Here is a 15938-nt window from a genome sequence, read left to right on the forward strand (position 1 = left end):
TGTCTGCGAGGGTTTCCTCCGGGTGCTCCGGTTTCCTCCCACAGTCCAAAGATGTGCGGGTTAGGTTGATTGGCCATGCTAAAACTGCCCCTTGGTGTCCTGAGATGTGTAAATTAGAGGGATTAGCGGGTAAATGTGTAGGGATATGGGGGTAGGGCCTGGGTGGGATTGTGGTCGGTGTAGACTCGATGGGCCAAATGGCCTCTTTCTGCACTGTAGGGTTTCTATGATTCTATGATACTTATACTTTAGATAGTCTTTTTTTTAATTAGCCCTCAAAAATATTGACCTGCAAACTAGTACACCCTTACGAACAGCAACAAGTTGAGTTTATATAGCACCTTTGATATAGTAAAACATCTTGAGGTAACTTGCAGGAGCATAGTCACAGAAAACCTGCCGCTTTGCAGTGATAGGGATGCAGCAATGGGGGCGGAGGGGCGAGAAAAGCGATTTCTTCTAAAATGGTCAATTTTTGCCTTCCAGACGGAGAAGGAACGACAGCAGCTCCTGCAGAGCTACCCGGCTCAGTCTTTCCTGGTACCAGTCACTCACCCGCCTGAGTATCCGAACCCTCAGCTAATGGACCACCTCTCCAACTTCCCTTCCCCCTCCATATTCCAGGAGTCAAAACCCAAACTGAAGAAGGTTTTAAAGAAGACCCTGAACGAGAAGTATCGGATAAAGTACCTCAGACTGCGGAAAACTATAAAAGCCATGATTTTTGTGAGTATTTGCACTAATTTTGAGCAGAGTTAATTTGGGAGTTGTGCTGCTATTGGAAGCAAGGGTGTGCAGTTCTTAGTAGTCTTTCTTATTTTATGTAAAGATAATATACATTGTACTGCTCATTCATCGTGTTTCTGTAAATTAATAAATTGTTTGCTGATCAGGTAAGTGTGTACATCAGATCTCCTTGTGCAAAGAGGAGGCTTGTTCACTGTACTCGGCATATTTTAGGAACCCAGGGTTAAGATTCTTGGTGCTTACTATTGTGTACTGAGATATTGTGCAGAATTCACGCACTTCAATAGCAGGTCTACCTATAGAACGGACTGGTGACGCTGCATCCGAGAACTGGTTAACTGCAAAAGCCCCAATTGTGACAGTTATTGAAGTGAGCTTCCAGCAAGCTTTTTAGCCGGTGGACTATGTTGTCGAAAGTGGCAAACGTCCTGTGAGAGAGTGCGGAAAGCTCGTTGCTGCGTTCGGTAAGGAACAAGGTGACCAATCTTTATCAGCCTCTTGATGCGTCTAGTGACTGTATATTTCAGGAGAACGCAGGCCTTTGTGATGAAATTGCTTACATCGAGCAGAAATTCATCAGGACTAAAGAGGAAAGACGGTAAGGAATATTTTCACCTGATATTTGTGCTTTATATTTTAGCTGCCTTCTCTAGTGGCTGACTCACGGTATGTTGTGTGGACACGTTCGGTAAAAGTTATTAGACGCAGTACTGAACCAAAAATGCATCTTAATAATTGGAAATTTTGTGGAGGTTTTTGTTTAAAATGTTAAAGCACATCGTGTTTTCAAGCTGTTAAATTGTTTTAAAAAGTTGCATCTATTAATTCATTCAAGAGTATTCATACGGGAAAACTATATAGGGGCGGCACAGTGGTTAGCACTGCTGCCTCACAGCGCCAGGGACGCGCGTTCAATTCCAGCCTCGGGTCGCTGTCTGTGTGGAGTTTGCATGTCCTCCCCGTGTTTGCGTGGGTTTCCTCCGGGTGCTCCGGTTTCCTCCCACAGTCCAAAGATGTGCGGGTTAGGTTGGTTGGCCGTGCTAAATTGACCCTAGTGTCAGGGGGTTAGTAGGGTAGATATGTGCGGTTGAAGGAATAGGGCCTGGGTGGGACTGTGGTTGGTACAGACTCAATGGGCCGAATGGTCTCCTTCTGTACTGTACTGATAAAACTGATTAAATTATTAAATAGCAAATACTAAAATATTAACTATCAAATAGCTGTAAAATCTAACTTTGAATATTCACACAGGAAGCTGTAATTCTGATTAAAACATTAGACTTTTCAAATAAGCCGGATTTGTAATTTTCCATTTTTTCCCCACCTCCATTTTACGAACTCATTTATCTTGTTTAATTGCTGATGCATAAAACAGATGTTTCCAGCCGTGATGTTGTCCATCTCTCTTTGAACGCACCTTAGGTTCCTTCTAAAGAGACTATTGCAGCACCAGAACTTAACGGATGGGACTGAGCTTGCAGGACCCACCAACGCCCTGCTTACCCTACCCGTGTACAACGTCCCTGGAGGAACCAACCAAGTGCCAGGAGCCTCAAACCTCCCCACAACACCCGTTACCAGCAGTTCAGCTGGAGAGGAGGCGGTGGGGAAAAAGTCAAAGAAAGACAAAAGAGACAAAGGAAAAGATAATGGCAAAGATGATGGTAAGCCTTTGGGTATCCTGTATGCACTGCGGGAGTGATGCACAATGGTGCACACAGCAAGTTGGTGTCAGAAGGCAGAGCATGTGTTGAATGTAACTGCTACTGACTGTGCAATTCTTAACACCCAGCAGAGCATCAGGAGTCAGGACAGATCATTTACTCTCGTGGAACATGGAGTGCAGATTCCTTTCAGCAGCTCTTTAACAAAACCTACTGTTTTGCCCATCCAAGCACTGATCTGCCCACCCTGCTCACATTAGAGGTGGAACAGACACAGGAGGGAGTCGGGCGCAGGCCGGGGCAGCATGTCGAGATGTGAAGTATGAGGTGCCAGTGGGTGTTGGGGGGATTCAGAGGCAGAGATCGTGACGAAGGACAGCAAGTTCAGTGAGAGGCAGCTTTACATCAGCTGGAGAGGAAGTCCATCAAAGATTTGATTTAATTCATTATTGTCACATGTATCAGTATACAGTGAAAAGTATTGTTTCTTGCGCGCTACACATACAAAGCATACCGTTCATAGAGAAGGAAAAGAGAGAATGCAGAATGGAGTGTTACAGTCATAGGTAGGCTGTAGAGAAAGATCAACTTAATGAAAGGTAGGTCCATTCAGAAGCCTGACAGCAGCAGGGGAAGAAGCTGTTCTTGAGTCGGTTGGAACGTGATCTCAGACTTTTGTATCTTTTTCCCGACGGAAGAAGGTGGAAGAGAGAATGTCCGGGGTGCGTGGGGGGGTCCTTAATTATGCCGGCTGCTTTTCCGAGGCAGCGGGAAGCGTAGACAGAGTCAATGGTTGGTTTGCGTGATGGATTGGGCTACACTGTTGTTCAGCTGCCGCTTGCTCTCATGGAGTCGCCCCATTCCCCAGTCTTTGCTCTGTGCCAGAGGCTGGGCGCAGTTACTGTGGGCCATGGAGATTCTGGTTTGAAAGCAATGCACCAGACATGTTCAGCATTTCCTGTCATTCAACTTCTCCAAAAGGATGCAGTTGCCACCGCCTTCCTCCTGTTCTCAATGTGCTGAGTGCACTGTTTCACAGATGTTTCACAATTGAGGATCTGATCAAAAAGAAAAGAGAGGGCGTACGTTAGGTCCAGGCAACTGAAAACAGATGGAGCTCTGGAGGAATACAGAGAGAGTAGGAAAGAACTCAAACGGGGACTTCAAGGACAAAAAGAGGTCACGAGATGTTCTTGGCAGACAGGATTAAGGAGAATCCTAAGGCATTTTATTCATATGTTAGGAACAAAAGAGTTGTCAGGGAAAAAGTCAGACCTCTCAGGGACAAAGGAGGGGAATTATGCTGAGAACCCAAGGGAATAGGGGAGATCCTAAATGAATACTTTGCATCGGTATTCACAAAGGAGAGGGACTTGTTTACTGGGAGTGTCTCAGAGGGAGGTGTTGACCCGTTAGAGAGAATCTCCATTACAAGGGAGGAAGTGTTAGGTTTTTTAGGTAACATTAAAACTGACAAAGCCCCAGGGCCTGATGGCATCTATCCTAGACTGCTCAGGGGAGACAAGAGATGTAATTGCTGGGCCTCTGACGGAAATCTTTGTCTCTTCATTGGACACAGGTGAGGTCCCTGAGGATTGGAGGACAGCGAATGTGGTGCCGTTATTTAAGAAGGGTAGCAGGGATAACCTGGGTAATTATAGGCCAGTGAGCTTGACGTCCGTGGTAGGGAAGTTGTTGGAGAGGATTTTTAGAGACAGGATGTATGCGCATTTAGAACGGAACAATCTCATTAGTGACAGACAGCATGGTTTTGTAAGAGGGAGGTCGTGCCTTACAAATTTGGTGGAGCTTTTTGAGGAAATGACAAAAACAGTTGACGAAGGAAGGGCCGTGGATGTCGTCTATATGGATTTCAGTAGGGCATTTGACAAAGTCCCTCATGGCAGGTTGGTTAAGAAGGTTAAGGCTCATGGGATACAAGGAGAGGTGGCTAGATGGGTAGAAAACTGGCTTGGCCACAGGAGACAGAGGGTAGCAGTCGAAGGGTCTTTTTCTGGCTGGAGGTCTGTGACCAGTGGAGTTCCGCAGGGCTCTGTACTGGGACCTCTGCTATTTGTGATATATATAAATGATTTGGAAGAAGGTGTAACTGGTGTTATCAGCAAGTTTGCGGATGACACGAAGATGGCTGGACTTGCGGATAGCGATGAGCATTGTCGGAATTTAATCCAGATAAATGCGAAGTGATGCATTTTGGAAGAACTAATGTAGGGGGGAGTTGTACAATAAATGGCAGAGCCATCAAGAGTATAGAAACACAGAGGGACCTAGGTGTGCAAGTCCACAAATCCTTGAAGGTGGCAGCACAGGTGGAGAAGGTGGTGAAGAAGGCATATGGTATGCTTGCCTTTATAAGACGGGGTATCGAGTATAAAAGCTGGAGTCTGATGTTGCAGCTGTATAGAACGCTGGTTAGGCCACATTTGGAGTACTGCGTCTAGTTCTGGTCGCCGCACTACCAGAAGGACGTGGAGGCTTTAGAGAGAGTGCAGAGAAGGTTTACCAGGATGTTGCCTGGCATGGAGGGTCTTAGCTATGAGGAGAGATTGGGTAAACTGGGCTTGTTCTCCCTGGAAAGACGGAGAATGAGGGGAGACCTAATAGAGGTGTACAAAATTATGAAGGGTATAGATAGGGTGAACAGCGGGAAGCTTTTTCCCAGGTTGGAGGTGACGATCACGAGGGGTCACGGGCTCAAGGTGAGAGGGGCGAGGTATAACTCAGATATCAGAGGGACGTTTTTTACACAGAGAGTGCTGGGGGCCTGGAATGCGCTGCCAAGTAGGGTGGCGGAGGCAGGCACGCTGACATCGTTTAAGACTTACCTGGATAGTCACATGAGCAGTCTGGGAATGGAGGGATACAAACGAATAGTCTAGTTGGACCAATGAGCGGCACAGACTTGGAGGGCCGAAGGGCCTGTTTCCTGTGCTGTACTGTTCTTTGTTTTTGTATGTTGCCAGCTCCCTGGTACCGTTCCTTATCCATCAGACTGGGAGTGGGTTGCAGCAGGAGATTGGGGAGGGGTGGGAGCCAGTCTTGACATGACATCTACACAGCAGTCACTGGATAGTAAGCAGGAGGATGAACCCTCGAAGATCATTCTCCTTCCATGAGTGATCAGGCTGCGAGTAACACCCCAGATGTTGTGCTTACACTGCAGTCTCCATACACACCTTGGTCCGAAAGACTGAGTTTGCAGCAGCTGTGTATTCCCACACTGTTAGTCATTGGGAAAGAGTCCTGAAGAGTCCGTTCTGAATTTGAATGCATAAGAGGTACCGCGAGGTGCTGTCATGGTGAAACCTGTCTCACACCCCTACCCCACCCCAGTCATTCACACACACACCCCTACCCCACCCCAGGCATTCTGCACACACCTCTTTCCAAAAGCAAACTAGTTCCGAGGCTGAGAGGTCACATCGCCCAGTGAAGGAGCAGGGCGGGGGGGAGGGAGTGAGCCTCTCTCTGTTGGGATCATCTCTTGGGTGTTCAGGGAAGGTATTTCTCACCTTGTTGGTTCCTAGATGGCCTGGTTTAGTGTTTCCTTCCATTTGAAGGAAATGTCCTGAACCCAGTGGACAATAGCCATGTGAAGCTAGATGACACAGCAGCACGTAGAGTGGAACGCTGCTCCCAAGCAGATTTCAATAATGCACCTTCACCCATGACTGAACCCTAGATTATCTCCCTGGATATTTTGGGGCTGGCCCTTCGTTGAGTCTCCAGCATGTAAATAGGCCACTCAGCCTGACTGATCTCTGCTGGAACTTGGGCTGCACACAAACCTCCTCCCATTTCTCTTCACCCAGCCCTGTTTGGAAATTCTGTTCCTTCCTCCCTCATGTACTTCCCCAACTTGCCCTTAAACACTCATGCTTATTAGTGGAGTTTTCACCACTCTCTGAGTAAAGAAGTTTCTCTTGAATTCCCTATTGGATTTATTAGTGACGACCTTGTATTTCTGATCTTTAGCTTGAACTTTCCCAGAATGGATATATTTTCTCTATGTCTATCATACCAAACCCCTTCACAGAGTTACACGATCAGGTCACACCACAATCTTCTCTCTCCCAGAGAACAGAGATCCAGTCTATGTGAGTTTATTTTGTGACTTAGGCAATGTCTCAATTTCCTTTTTATTATGAGGAAGAAACCGGAGAGAATCCTAAAACAGGAGAGAATCCTAACATTGACCATTCCAGGGAAAGATCCTGCATCCTGATAAACTTTCAGACTAATTGACGTTTTATCATGGTATTTGGTGTCTACGCCCCAAACATCAGCCCACAGGAAAAGCTCAGTGATTGTGAAAGATGGCTAAGTTTCCCTCTACAGCCACTACTCAACAAGCTGCCAGAAGCCATACTGTCATCAGGGGCTGTGCTGTCACCCTGGCACTGCCCAGGGGCTGCGTTGTGTATTGGAGAGTGTGGGGGAGGGGGGGGGGGGATATTGGAGAGTGTTGGGGGGGGCGGGTATTGGGGGTATTGGAGAGTGTGGGGAGGTATTGGAGAGTGTGGGGGGTATTTGAGAGTGTGGGGGGTATTGAAGAGTGTGGGGGGTATTGGAGAGTGTGTGGGGGGTATTGGAGAGTGTGTGGGGGGTATTGGAGAGTGTGTGGGGGGTATTGGAGAGTGTGGGGGGTATTGGAGAGTGTGGGGGGTATTGGAGAGTGTGGGGGGTATTGGAGAGTGTGGGGGGGTATTGGAGAGTGTGGGGGGGTATTGGAGAGTGTGGGGGGGTATTGGAGAGTGTGGGGGGGTATTGGAGAGTGTGGGGGGGTTATTGGAGAGTGTGGGGGGTTATTGGAGAGTGTGGGGGGTTATTGGAGAGTGTGGGGGGTATTGGAGAGTGTGGGGGGTTATAGGAGAGTGTGGGGGGTTATAGGAGAGTGTGGGGGGGGTTTATTGGAGAGCGTGGGGGGGTTACTGGAGTTATAGGAGAGTGTGGGGGGATTATTGGAGTTATAGGAGAGTGTGGGGGTTATAGGAGAGTGTGGGGGGTTATAGGAGAGTGTGGGGGGTTATAGGAGAGTGTGGGGGGGTTATAGGAGAGTGTTGGGGGTTATAGGAGAGTGTGGGGGGGTTATAGGAGATGGTGGGGGGTTATGGGTGAGTGTGGGGGGTTATAGGAGAGTGTGGGGGGGTTATAGGTGAGTGTGGAGGGGTTATAGGAGAGTGTGGGGGGTTATAGGAGAGTGTGGGGGGTTATTGGAGAGTGTGGGGGGTTATTGGAGAGTGTGGGGGCTTATTGGAGAGTATGGGGGCTTATTGGAGAGTGTGGGGGCTTATTGGAGAGTGTGGGGATTATTGGAGAGTGGGGGGTTATTGGAGAGTGTGGGGGGTTATTGGAGAGTGTGGGGGGGGTTATTGGAGAGTGTGGGGGGGGTTATTGGAGAGTGTGGGGGGGTTATTGGAGAGTGTGGGGGTTATTGGAGAGTGTGGGGGGTTATTGGAGAGTGTGGGGGGTTATTGGAGAGTGTGGGGGGTTATTGGAGAGTGTGGGGGGTATTGGAGAGTGTGGGGGGGTTATTGGAGTTATAGGAGAGTGTGGGGGTTATAGGAGAGTGTGGGGGGGTTATAGGAGAGTGTGGGGGGGGGTTATAGGAGAGTATGGGGTTTATAGGAGAGTGTGGGGGGTTATAGGAGAGTGTTGGGGGTTATAGGAGAGTGTGGGGGGTTATAGGAGAGTATGGGGGTTATAGGAGAGTATGGGGGTTATAGGAGAGTGTGGGGGGTTATAGGAGAGTGTTGGGGGTTATAGGAGAGTGTGGGGGGGTTATTGGAGAGTGTGGGGGGTTATTGGAGAGTGTGGGGGGGTTATTGGAGAGTGTGGGGGGGTTATTGGAGAGTGTGGGGGGTTATTGGAGAGTGTGGGGGGGTTATTGGAGAGTGTGGGGGGTTATTGGAGAATGTGGGAGGGTTATTGGAGAGTGTGGGGGGGTTATCGGAGAGTGTGGGGGGTATTGGAGAGTGAGGGGGTTATTGGAGAATGGGGGGGATTTTAGGAGAGTGTGGGGGGGTTATTGGAGAGTGGGGGGGGGGTTGTGGGAGAGTATTGGGCAGGTGTGTATGTTGGGGGGCTGTGGGAGGTGTGGGCAAGTGCGGGGGCAGGGTGTGGGAGAGTGCGGGTGGGAGAGTGTGGGGGGGGTTGTGGGAGAGTATTGGGCAGGTGTGGAGTGTGTTGGGGGGCTGTGGGAGGTGTGGACAAGTGCGGGGGCAGGGTGTGGGAGAGTGCGGGTGGGAGTGTGGGAGAGTGTGGGGGGTTGTTGCAGAGTTTTGGATTGGTGGGAGCTTTTGTAGCCTCTGGGTGGTCAGGGTCGTGGCTGTGCCCTGGAACTGCCCTCTGGCATCCTGGCTGTGCTAACTTGGCAGTGTGAGGTTGGAACTGTCATTGTGCCAGAGGGGCAGTGCCAGGTTGGGTGGGGACTGAAGGGTGAGGCCTGAAGGGGGCGGGGTATATGGCAAGCCCAGAGCAGAGTGTGGTTTCCTTGTGGGGGGTGGGGGGCACTCTGGTGGAAGTGCGATAGTTTGGGAGTGATGGTTGTCCCAGCACAATGTGAGATGAGGTATCGATCACCTGTGTGACGTGTGGTTTTCTGTGGCGATGTCCCGGTGCAGTCGCTAACAGTGGAAAGATTGCTGCTGAGTTTTGGAAATGATATGGGGGGAGTGTGGTAGGTGGAGGGAACAGCAATGTGCAGTGATGCTTTGTCTCCAGCTCCACTGCCTGTTCTCTGTGGATATCAGTGTCTGACCTCTCACCTTGCTGCCACAGGCGCTGTTGTGAGGGCCAAGACGAAGGCTGATTGGAGCATCCTTGTCCTTTACCTAGCAGATGGAGAATATGGAAAGGCAATTTGATGCAGCACAAACTGACTTCTATGTCAGGGAGGGTATCACTGATAATGAGTGAATGTTGTGGGAGTGATACAGCACCTTGGGTACAGTACCTGGTGAGAACTCTGGAACTTAGTCTGCACTGGACAAAGGTGCCAGCGTCCGATCCCATGGGCAGGCGTTGACCAGTAATGAGCTGGGTCTCTGACTATTCGATGCATTAGCGTGATCAAGGCTTTCTTGAAAACAGCAGGGGGGGAGATACCTGTCTCTAACACGGTGGGGGAATTCCAGCTGGAGATATACCTGTCTGAGACAGGAAGCCATATAAAGCGGATCAAATCCAGACCTTTGTCCGGCCTGGAGCTCTGCACTGCTGCTTTGTTGAGCTCAGGACATCACTTGCTGCTGACTCTTCTCGAGAGAGAGAGAGAGAGAGAACTGTGGCTGGACATGGGAGGCATGCAGTGAGGTACAGAAGCCTGCAGATACCTTGCTGATCTCGCTGACAGCAATGGTCAGCTTACTGTCTGTACTCCGTTACAAAAACAGAAAATTCTGGAAATATTCAGCAGGGCAGCAACATCTGTGGAGAGAAACAGTGCTGATGTTTCAGATCATCAGACCTGGAAAAGGTTAGAAATGAAACATATTGGGGGGGTGTGGGGGGGGGGGAGGGGGGGCAGTTGCAGGGCTAAAGGGAAGGTGTGTGATAGGCTGGAAGACAGGAGAGATTAAATGACAGAATGGAGGATAGTAATGGGATAAGTGAAGAAACAAAAGCTGTGTCTGGAGGAGGTATAAACGGGAATATTATGATCATCACCAACAACTGTTCTCCCCGTGCCTGCGTGGGTTTTCTCCAAGTGCTCCAGTTTCCTCCCACAGTCCAAAGATCTGCGGGTTAGGTGGATTGGCCATGCTAAATTGCCCCTTAGTATCAGGGGGACTAGCTCGGGTAAATGCCTGGGGTTATGGGGACAGGGTCTGGGTGGGATAGTGGTCGGTGCAGACTCGATGAGCCAAATAGCCTTCTTCTGCACTGTATGATTCTATGATTCTAGGCGGCACGGTAGCACAGTGGTTAGCATGGCTGCTTCACAGCTCCAGGGACCTGGGTTCGATTCCCGGTGGGTCACTGTCTGTGTGGAGTTTGCACATTCTCCTCGTGTCTGCATGGGTTTCCTCCGGCTGCTCCGGTTTCCTCCCACAGTCCAAAGATGTGCGGGTTAGGTTGATTGGCCATACTAAAAAAAATTGCCCCTTAGTGTCCTGGGATGCGTAGATTAGCGGGTAAAATATGTAGGGATATGGGGGTAGGGCCTGGGGGGGATTGTGGTCGGTGCAGACTCGATGGGCCAAACGGCCTCTTTCTGTACTGTAAGATTTCTATGATAAGTGCTGTCTGGATAAAATGGGAGTGGTGGTTATGATCCAAAATGGTTGGATTCAGCATTGAATCTGGAATGATCAAATGATGAGGTGCTGTTCTTGGTTAAACTTCATTGAAACAGTGTAGGAATCCAAAAGCAGAGAGGCCAGAATGGGAATGGGACAGAGAATTCAAATGGAAAATGACCAGAAGCTTGTGGACTGAACTGAGGGCAGCATCCAGTCTATATTCAGTCTCGCCAATGGAGAGGGGAACATTGTTTCATTGGAAGCAGTGTTTGGGACCCTGGGCAATGGGAAGCGAGGAGGGAAAAGGGAAGATGCTGAACCTCCTGCGTTTGATGCCAGGGTGCTGTGGATAGCGGGGAGGGTGTTGGGAAATAGTCCAGGGTGATGTAGAACCAACAGTCAGTCTGGGATCGCTGGAAGTGGTGGGAGATAATGGTGGAATTACGTAGAAACAGAAAATAGTTTTCTATGCAGCCTTTGCTGCTGGAATCACACTGGGGGTGATGGAAATGTCGGAGTATGAGAGATTGAATGTAAAGGTTGGTGAGGTGACAGGTACAGACCTTGCTGACTGTGGGAGTGATGGGATAGGGTGTGAGAGCCATAGATTCTACAGTGCAGAAGGAGGCCATTCAGCCCATCGAATCTGCACAGACTCCTCAAAAGAACCCTGTTACCCAGGCCCACCCCTCTGCCCTATCCCCGTAACGTAAGAACTAGGAGCAGGAGTAGGCCATCTGGCCCCTTGAGGCTGCTCCCCGCCACTCAATAAGACCATGGCTGATCTTTTCGTGGACTCAGCTCCACTTACCCGCCCGCTCACCATAACCCTTAATTCCTTTACTGTTCAAAAATTCATCTATCCTTGCCTTAAAAACATTCAATGAGGTAGCCTCAACTGCTTCACTGGGCAGGGAATTCCACAGATTCACAACCCTTTGTGTGAAGAAGTTCCTTCTCAACTCAGTCCTAAATCTGCTTCCCCTTATTTTGAGGCTATGCCCCCTAGTTCTGGTTTCACCCGCCAGTGGAAACAACTTCTCTGCTTCTATCTTCTCTATTCCCTTCATAATCTTGTATGTTTCTATAAGATCTCCCCTCATTCTTCTGAATTCCAATGAGTATAGCCCCAGTCTACTCAGTCTCTCCTCGTAAGCCAACCCCTTCAACTCCGGAATCAACGTAGTGAATCTCCTCTGCACCCCCTCTAGTGCCAGTATATCCTTTCTCAAGTAAGGAGACCAAAACTGTACTCCAGGTGTGGCCTCACCAGCACCTTATACAGCTGCAACATAACCTTGCTGTTTTTAAACTCCATCCCTCTAGCAGTGAAGGACAAAATTCCATTTGTCTTCTTAATTACCTGCTGCACCTGCAAACCAACTCCTTGAGATTCCTGCACAAGGACACCCAGGTCCCTCTGCACAGCAGCATGCTGCAATTTTTTACCATTTAAATAATAGTCAATTTTGCTGTTATTCCTACCAAAATGGATGACCCCACATTTATCAACATTGTACTCCATCTGCCAGACCCTCGCCCACTCACTTAGACTATCTATATCCCTTTGCAGACTTTCAGCATCCTCTGCACACTTTGCTCTGCCACTCATCTTAGTGTCATCTGCGAATTTTGGCACACTACACTTGGTCCCCAACTCCAAATCATCTTGTAAACAATTGTGGTCCCATCACTGATCCCTGAGGCACACCGCTAGTCACTGATCGCCAACCAGAAAAACACCCATTTACCCCCCACTCTTTGCTTTCTGTTAGTTAACCAATCCCCTATTCATGCTAATACATTACCCGTAACACTGTGCACCTTTATCTTATGTAGCAGTCTTTGGTGCGGCACCTTGTCAAATGCCTTGTGGAAACCCAGATACACCACATCCACAGGTTCCCCATTGTCCACTGCACATGTAATGTTCTCAAAGAATTCCACCACATTTGTCAAACATGACCTGCCCTTCATGAACCCATGCTGCGTCTTCCCAATGGGACAACTTATATCCAGATGTCTTGCTATTTCTTCCTTGATGATAGATTCAATCATTTTCCCTGCTACAGAAGTTAAGCTAACCGGCCTATAGTTATCCGCTTTTTGTCTACCTCCGATTTTAAACAGTGACGTCACATTTGCTGTCTTCCAATCTGCGGGAACCACCCCAGAGTCCAGCGAATTTTGGTAAATTACCACTAGTGCATTTGCTATTTCTCCCGCCATTTCTTTTAGTTCCCTGGGATGCATTCCATCAGGACCAGGAGACTTGTCTACCTTTAGCCCCATTAACTTGCCCAACACTACCTCTTTCTTAATAATGATAGTTTTTCGGTTCTCACCTGCCATAGCCTTCCTGTCATCAATTTTTGGCATGTTATTTGTGTCTTCCACTGTAACCCCTTGCATTTACCATGGAAATGGGATGGATATGGTCACAGTCCTTATCAACCATGGGGAGGGGGAGTCTCCTTGGCTGAAGGAAAAAGGGAAACATATTGGAAGCAACGGTGTGCAAGGTCCCGTTTTCAGAACAGATACAACAAAGGAGAAGCTGCAGAAACGGAATAGACTCCTTCCAGGAAATAGCTGGGTGTGAGGAAGTGTAGTCCAGGTCATTGTGGGAATTATGAAAAGAGCAGCAATCTATCCTGAGAAATGGAGACTGGGAAGTCGAGGAAGGGAAGCAAAGAACAATGAGTGAGCTCATTTAATACGATGGAACATTCTAAAGCACTTCACATGAGCATCAGAAAACAGACTGGCACCAAAGTACATAAAGGTTATCAGGTGAGATTTTAAGAAATGTCTTCAAGGCAGAAAGGGAGGTAGAGAGGGGGAGAGGTGTAGGGAGCAAATTCCAGAGCTTTGGGGTCTAGGTAGCTGAAGGCATGGCCACCAATAGTGGAGCAATCCTAATAGTGGAGCAGTTCTAATTGGGAATAAACAGGAAGCCAGAATTACAGGAATGTCAATATCTCAAAAGATCGTGGAATTTGGGGAGATAACAAGAGAGAGGGGGTTGGGGGAGAGAGTGAGGGCCAAAGCCCCGGGAGGGAGAACTGCAGGTGGATGATGTGAAGATGAGGGAGGGTTGGAAATTTGAAGCAATGTTGGTGAAATTTTGCAGTTTAGGCCGAGGATCGAAGAGGCCCCAAGAGAGTCATCAATGTACCGGGAAAAGATGAAGGAGGAAAGTTGAGTGGGACCTGAGCGTTTTGATGTTTGCTTGTTGTCATAAGGCATTTGCTAGTAATGTCCTTGCCACAGCGAGAACAATCTTCCTATCTCCCTCCTCAAACAATGAGAGTGAATCTCCCCTGTCTCCGCCGCTTATTTTACATGCTACTTGGGGAGTGCAGGGTTAGGCCCGCATTATATAAAGGATGAAATGAAACAACACTGTTACATGCAGAATGACAGCAGTTTGGAAATCTCTGCTCCAAATGCAAATGAATGCAGAATTAATTGCTAATTTTAAATCTGAGACTGATAGACTTTCTTAGCTGGGGTTATTAAGGGATATGGGGTAAAGGTGGGGGGGGTAGCAGTACTGAAGATTAGGTCACACATCAGCCATGAATGATGTATAGGCTGATAACCTCCTCCAGTTGCCACGTCCCTTCGCTATCAGCCAGGTTTTAGTTTGATTTCTTTAGTTCAGATGAAATATACAAGAAGATCAAATCCAGATTCATATCCTGACATAACTCGATATACATCTCGCTGGGGGTCCCAACAGATAGCTTGAGGGAGGAGCCAAGCCTTCTCCTCAGAGACCAATGCTGTACCCGTCCCGGGAGTGTTTGATGGGGACAGTGTAGAGGGAGCTCTACTCAGTGTTTGCACTGTTTGAGAACAGATATCCACTCCATCTGACGAAGGAGCTGTGCTCCGAAAGCTTATGGTATTTGCTACCAAATAAACCTGTTGGACTTTAACCTGGTGTTGTGAGACTTCTTACTGTGCTTACCCCAGTCCAACGCCGGCATCTCCACATCAGTGTTTGATGGGGACAGTGTAGAGGGAGATTTACTCTGTTTCTAACCCAGTGCTGTACCCGTCTTGGGAGTGTTGGATCGGGAACAGTGTAGAGGGAGCTTTGTCTATATCTGTCCCCATGCTGTAACCTATCCTGGGAGTGATTGATGGGGACAGTGTAGAGGGAGCTTTTCCCTGTATCTAATCCCGTGTTGTACCTGTCGTGGGAGTGTTTGATGGGGACAGCGTAGAGGGAGCTTTACTCTGTATCTAACCCAGTGCTGTACCTGTCCTGGGAGTATTTGATGAGGACAATGTGGAGGGAGCTTTACTCTGTATCTAATCCCGTGCTGTACCTGTCCTGGGAGTGTTTGATGGGGACAGTGTAGAGGGAGCTCTACTCAGTGTTTGCACTGTTTGAGAACAGATATCCACTCCATCTGACGAAGGAGCTGTGCTCCGAAAGCTTATTGTATTTGCTACCAAATAAACCTGTTGGACTTTAACCTGGTGTTGTGAGACTTCTTACTGTGCTTACCCCAGTCCAACGCCGGCATCTCCACATCAGTGTTTGATGGGGACAGTGTAGAGGGAGATTTATTCAGTGTCTAACCCCATGCTGTACCCGTCCTGGGAGTGCTTGATGGGGATAGTGTAGAGGGAGCTTTACTCTGTATCTAATCCCGTGTTGTACCTGTCCTGGGAGTGTTTGATGAGGACAGTGTAGAGAGAGCTTTACTCTGTATCTAACCCCATGCTGTTCCTGTCCTGGGAGTGTTTGTTGGGTTCAATGGGTGTCCGGCACAGGAAAGTGCTCCCTTTTCCTGCACCTTTACAGCACAAAACTCCAACAAAAAAATGGTAGAAGGCTTGGTGATGAAATGCTGATTGTACATTACTGTCTGAGTTGTGTTTGGGATGGTGGTTTATTAAACAGCTTTTAACTTGGGGGTTATAGTTGGGTGGGTTAGCCAGAATGGTTATTGGAGCCTCCACACACTGAATCACTGGGTTATCGATCTGGAGTTGCTGATGGTCACAGGTTATTAGTCGGGTCAGTGCCTGGTATTTGCTGCCACTGTGAGTAACTGTGTCATTGGCAGCTCCTTCTGAAGGTAGCTGCTTTGGGAGGTGCTAAAGTAGCTGTTGGAATCAGAAGAGTTTGTCTGAACCTTTCACAAAGCTCAGATGATGATAGTGAGCCCCTGCAGCTGGTAAACAAGTGAAGAAATAACTGTATACAAAGTTTAATTTAAAATATATAGATTGTAAACCATTT

General features: G+C 48.3%; 1 protein-coding gene and 1 long non-coding RNA gene across 5 annotated transcripts in view; both read left to right on the forward strand.

Moving 5' to 3' along the window:
• The window catches only part of tbrg1 (transforming growth factor beta regulator 1), a 95365-nt gene that overhangs the window by 46919 nt on the left and 32508 nt on the right, over window positions 1–15938 (forward strand). For all 4 annotated transcript variants that reach the window (XM_078199774.1, XM_078199775.1, XM_078199776.1 and 1 more), the window contains 3 exons: window positions 487–726; window positions 1275–1345; window positions 2170–2411. In XM_078199774.1, the coding sequence (XP_078055900.1) occupies window positions 487–726; window positions 1275–1345; window positions 2170–2411 (553 nt within the window). The remainder of the gene's footprint in view (window positions 1–486; window positions 727–1274; window positions 1346–2169; window positions 2412–15938) is intronic.
• Window positions 11938–15165, forward strand: LOC144480358 (uncharacterized). The gene is made up of 2 exons (XR_013495653.1): window positions 11938–14749; window positions 14959–15165. It is a non-coding gene; the product is annotated as an uncharacterized LOC144480358 (long non-coding RNA).

Source organism: Mustelus asterias, chromosome 28, assembly GCF_964213995.1.
Source record: "Mustelus asterias chromosome 28, sMusAst1.hap1.1, whole genome shotgun sequence".
In the NCBI taxonomy this organism is placed as follows: Eukaryota; Metazoa; Chordata; class Chondrichthyes; order Carcharhiniformes; family Triakidae; genus Mustelus; species Mustelus asterias.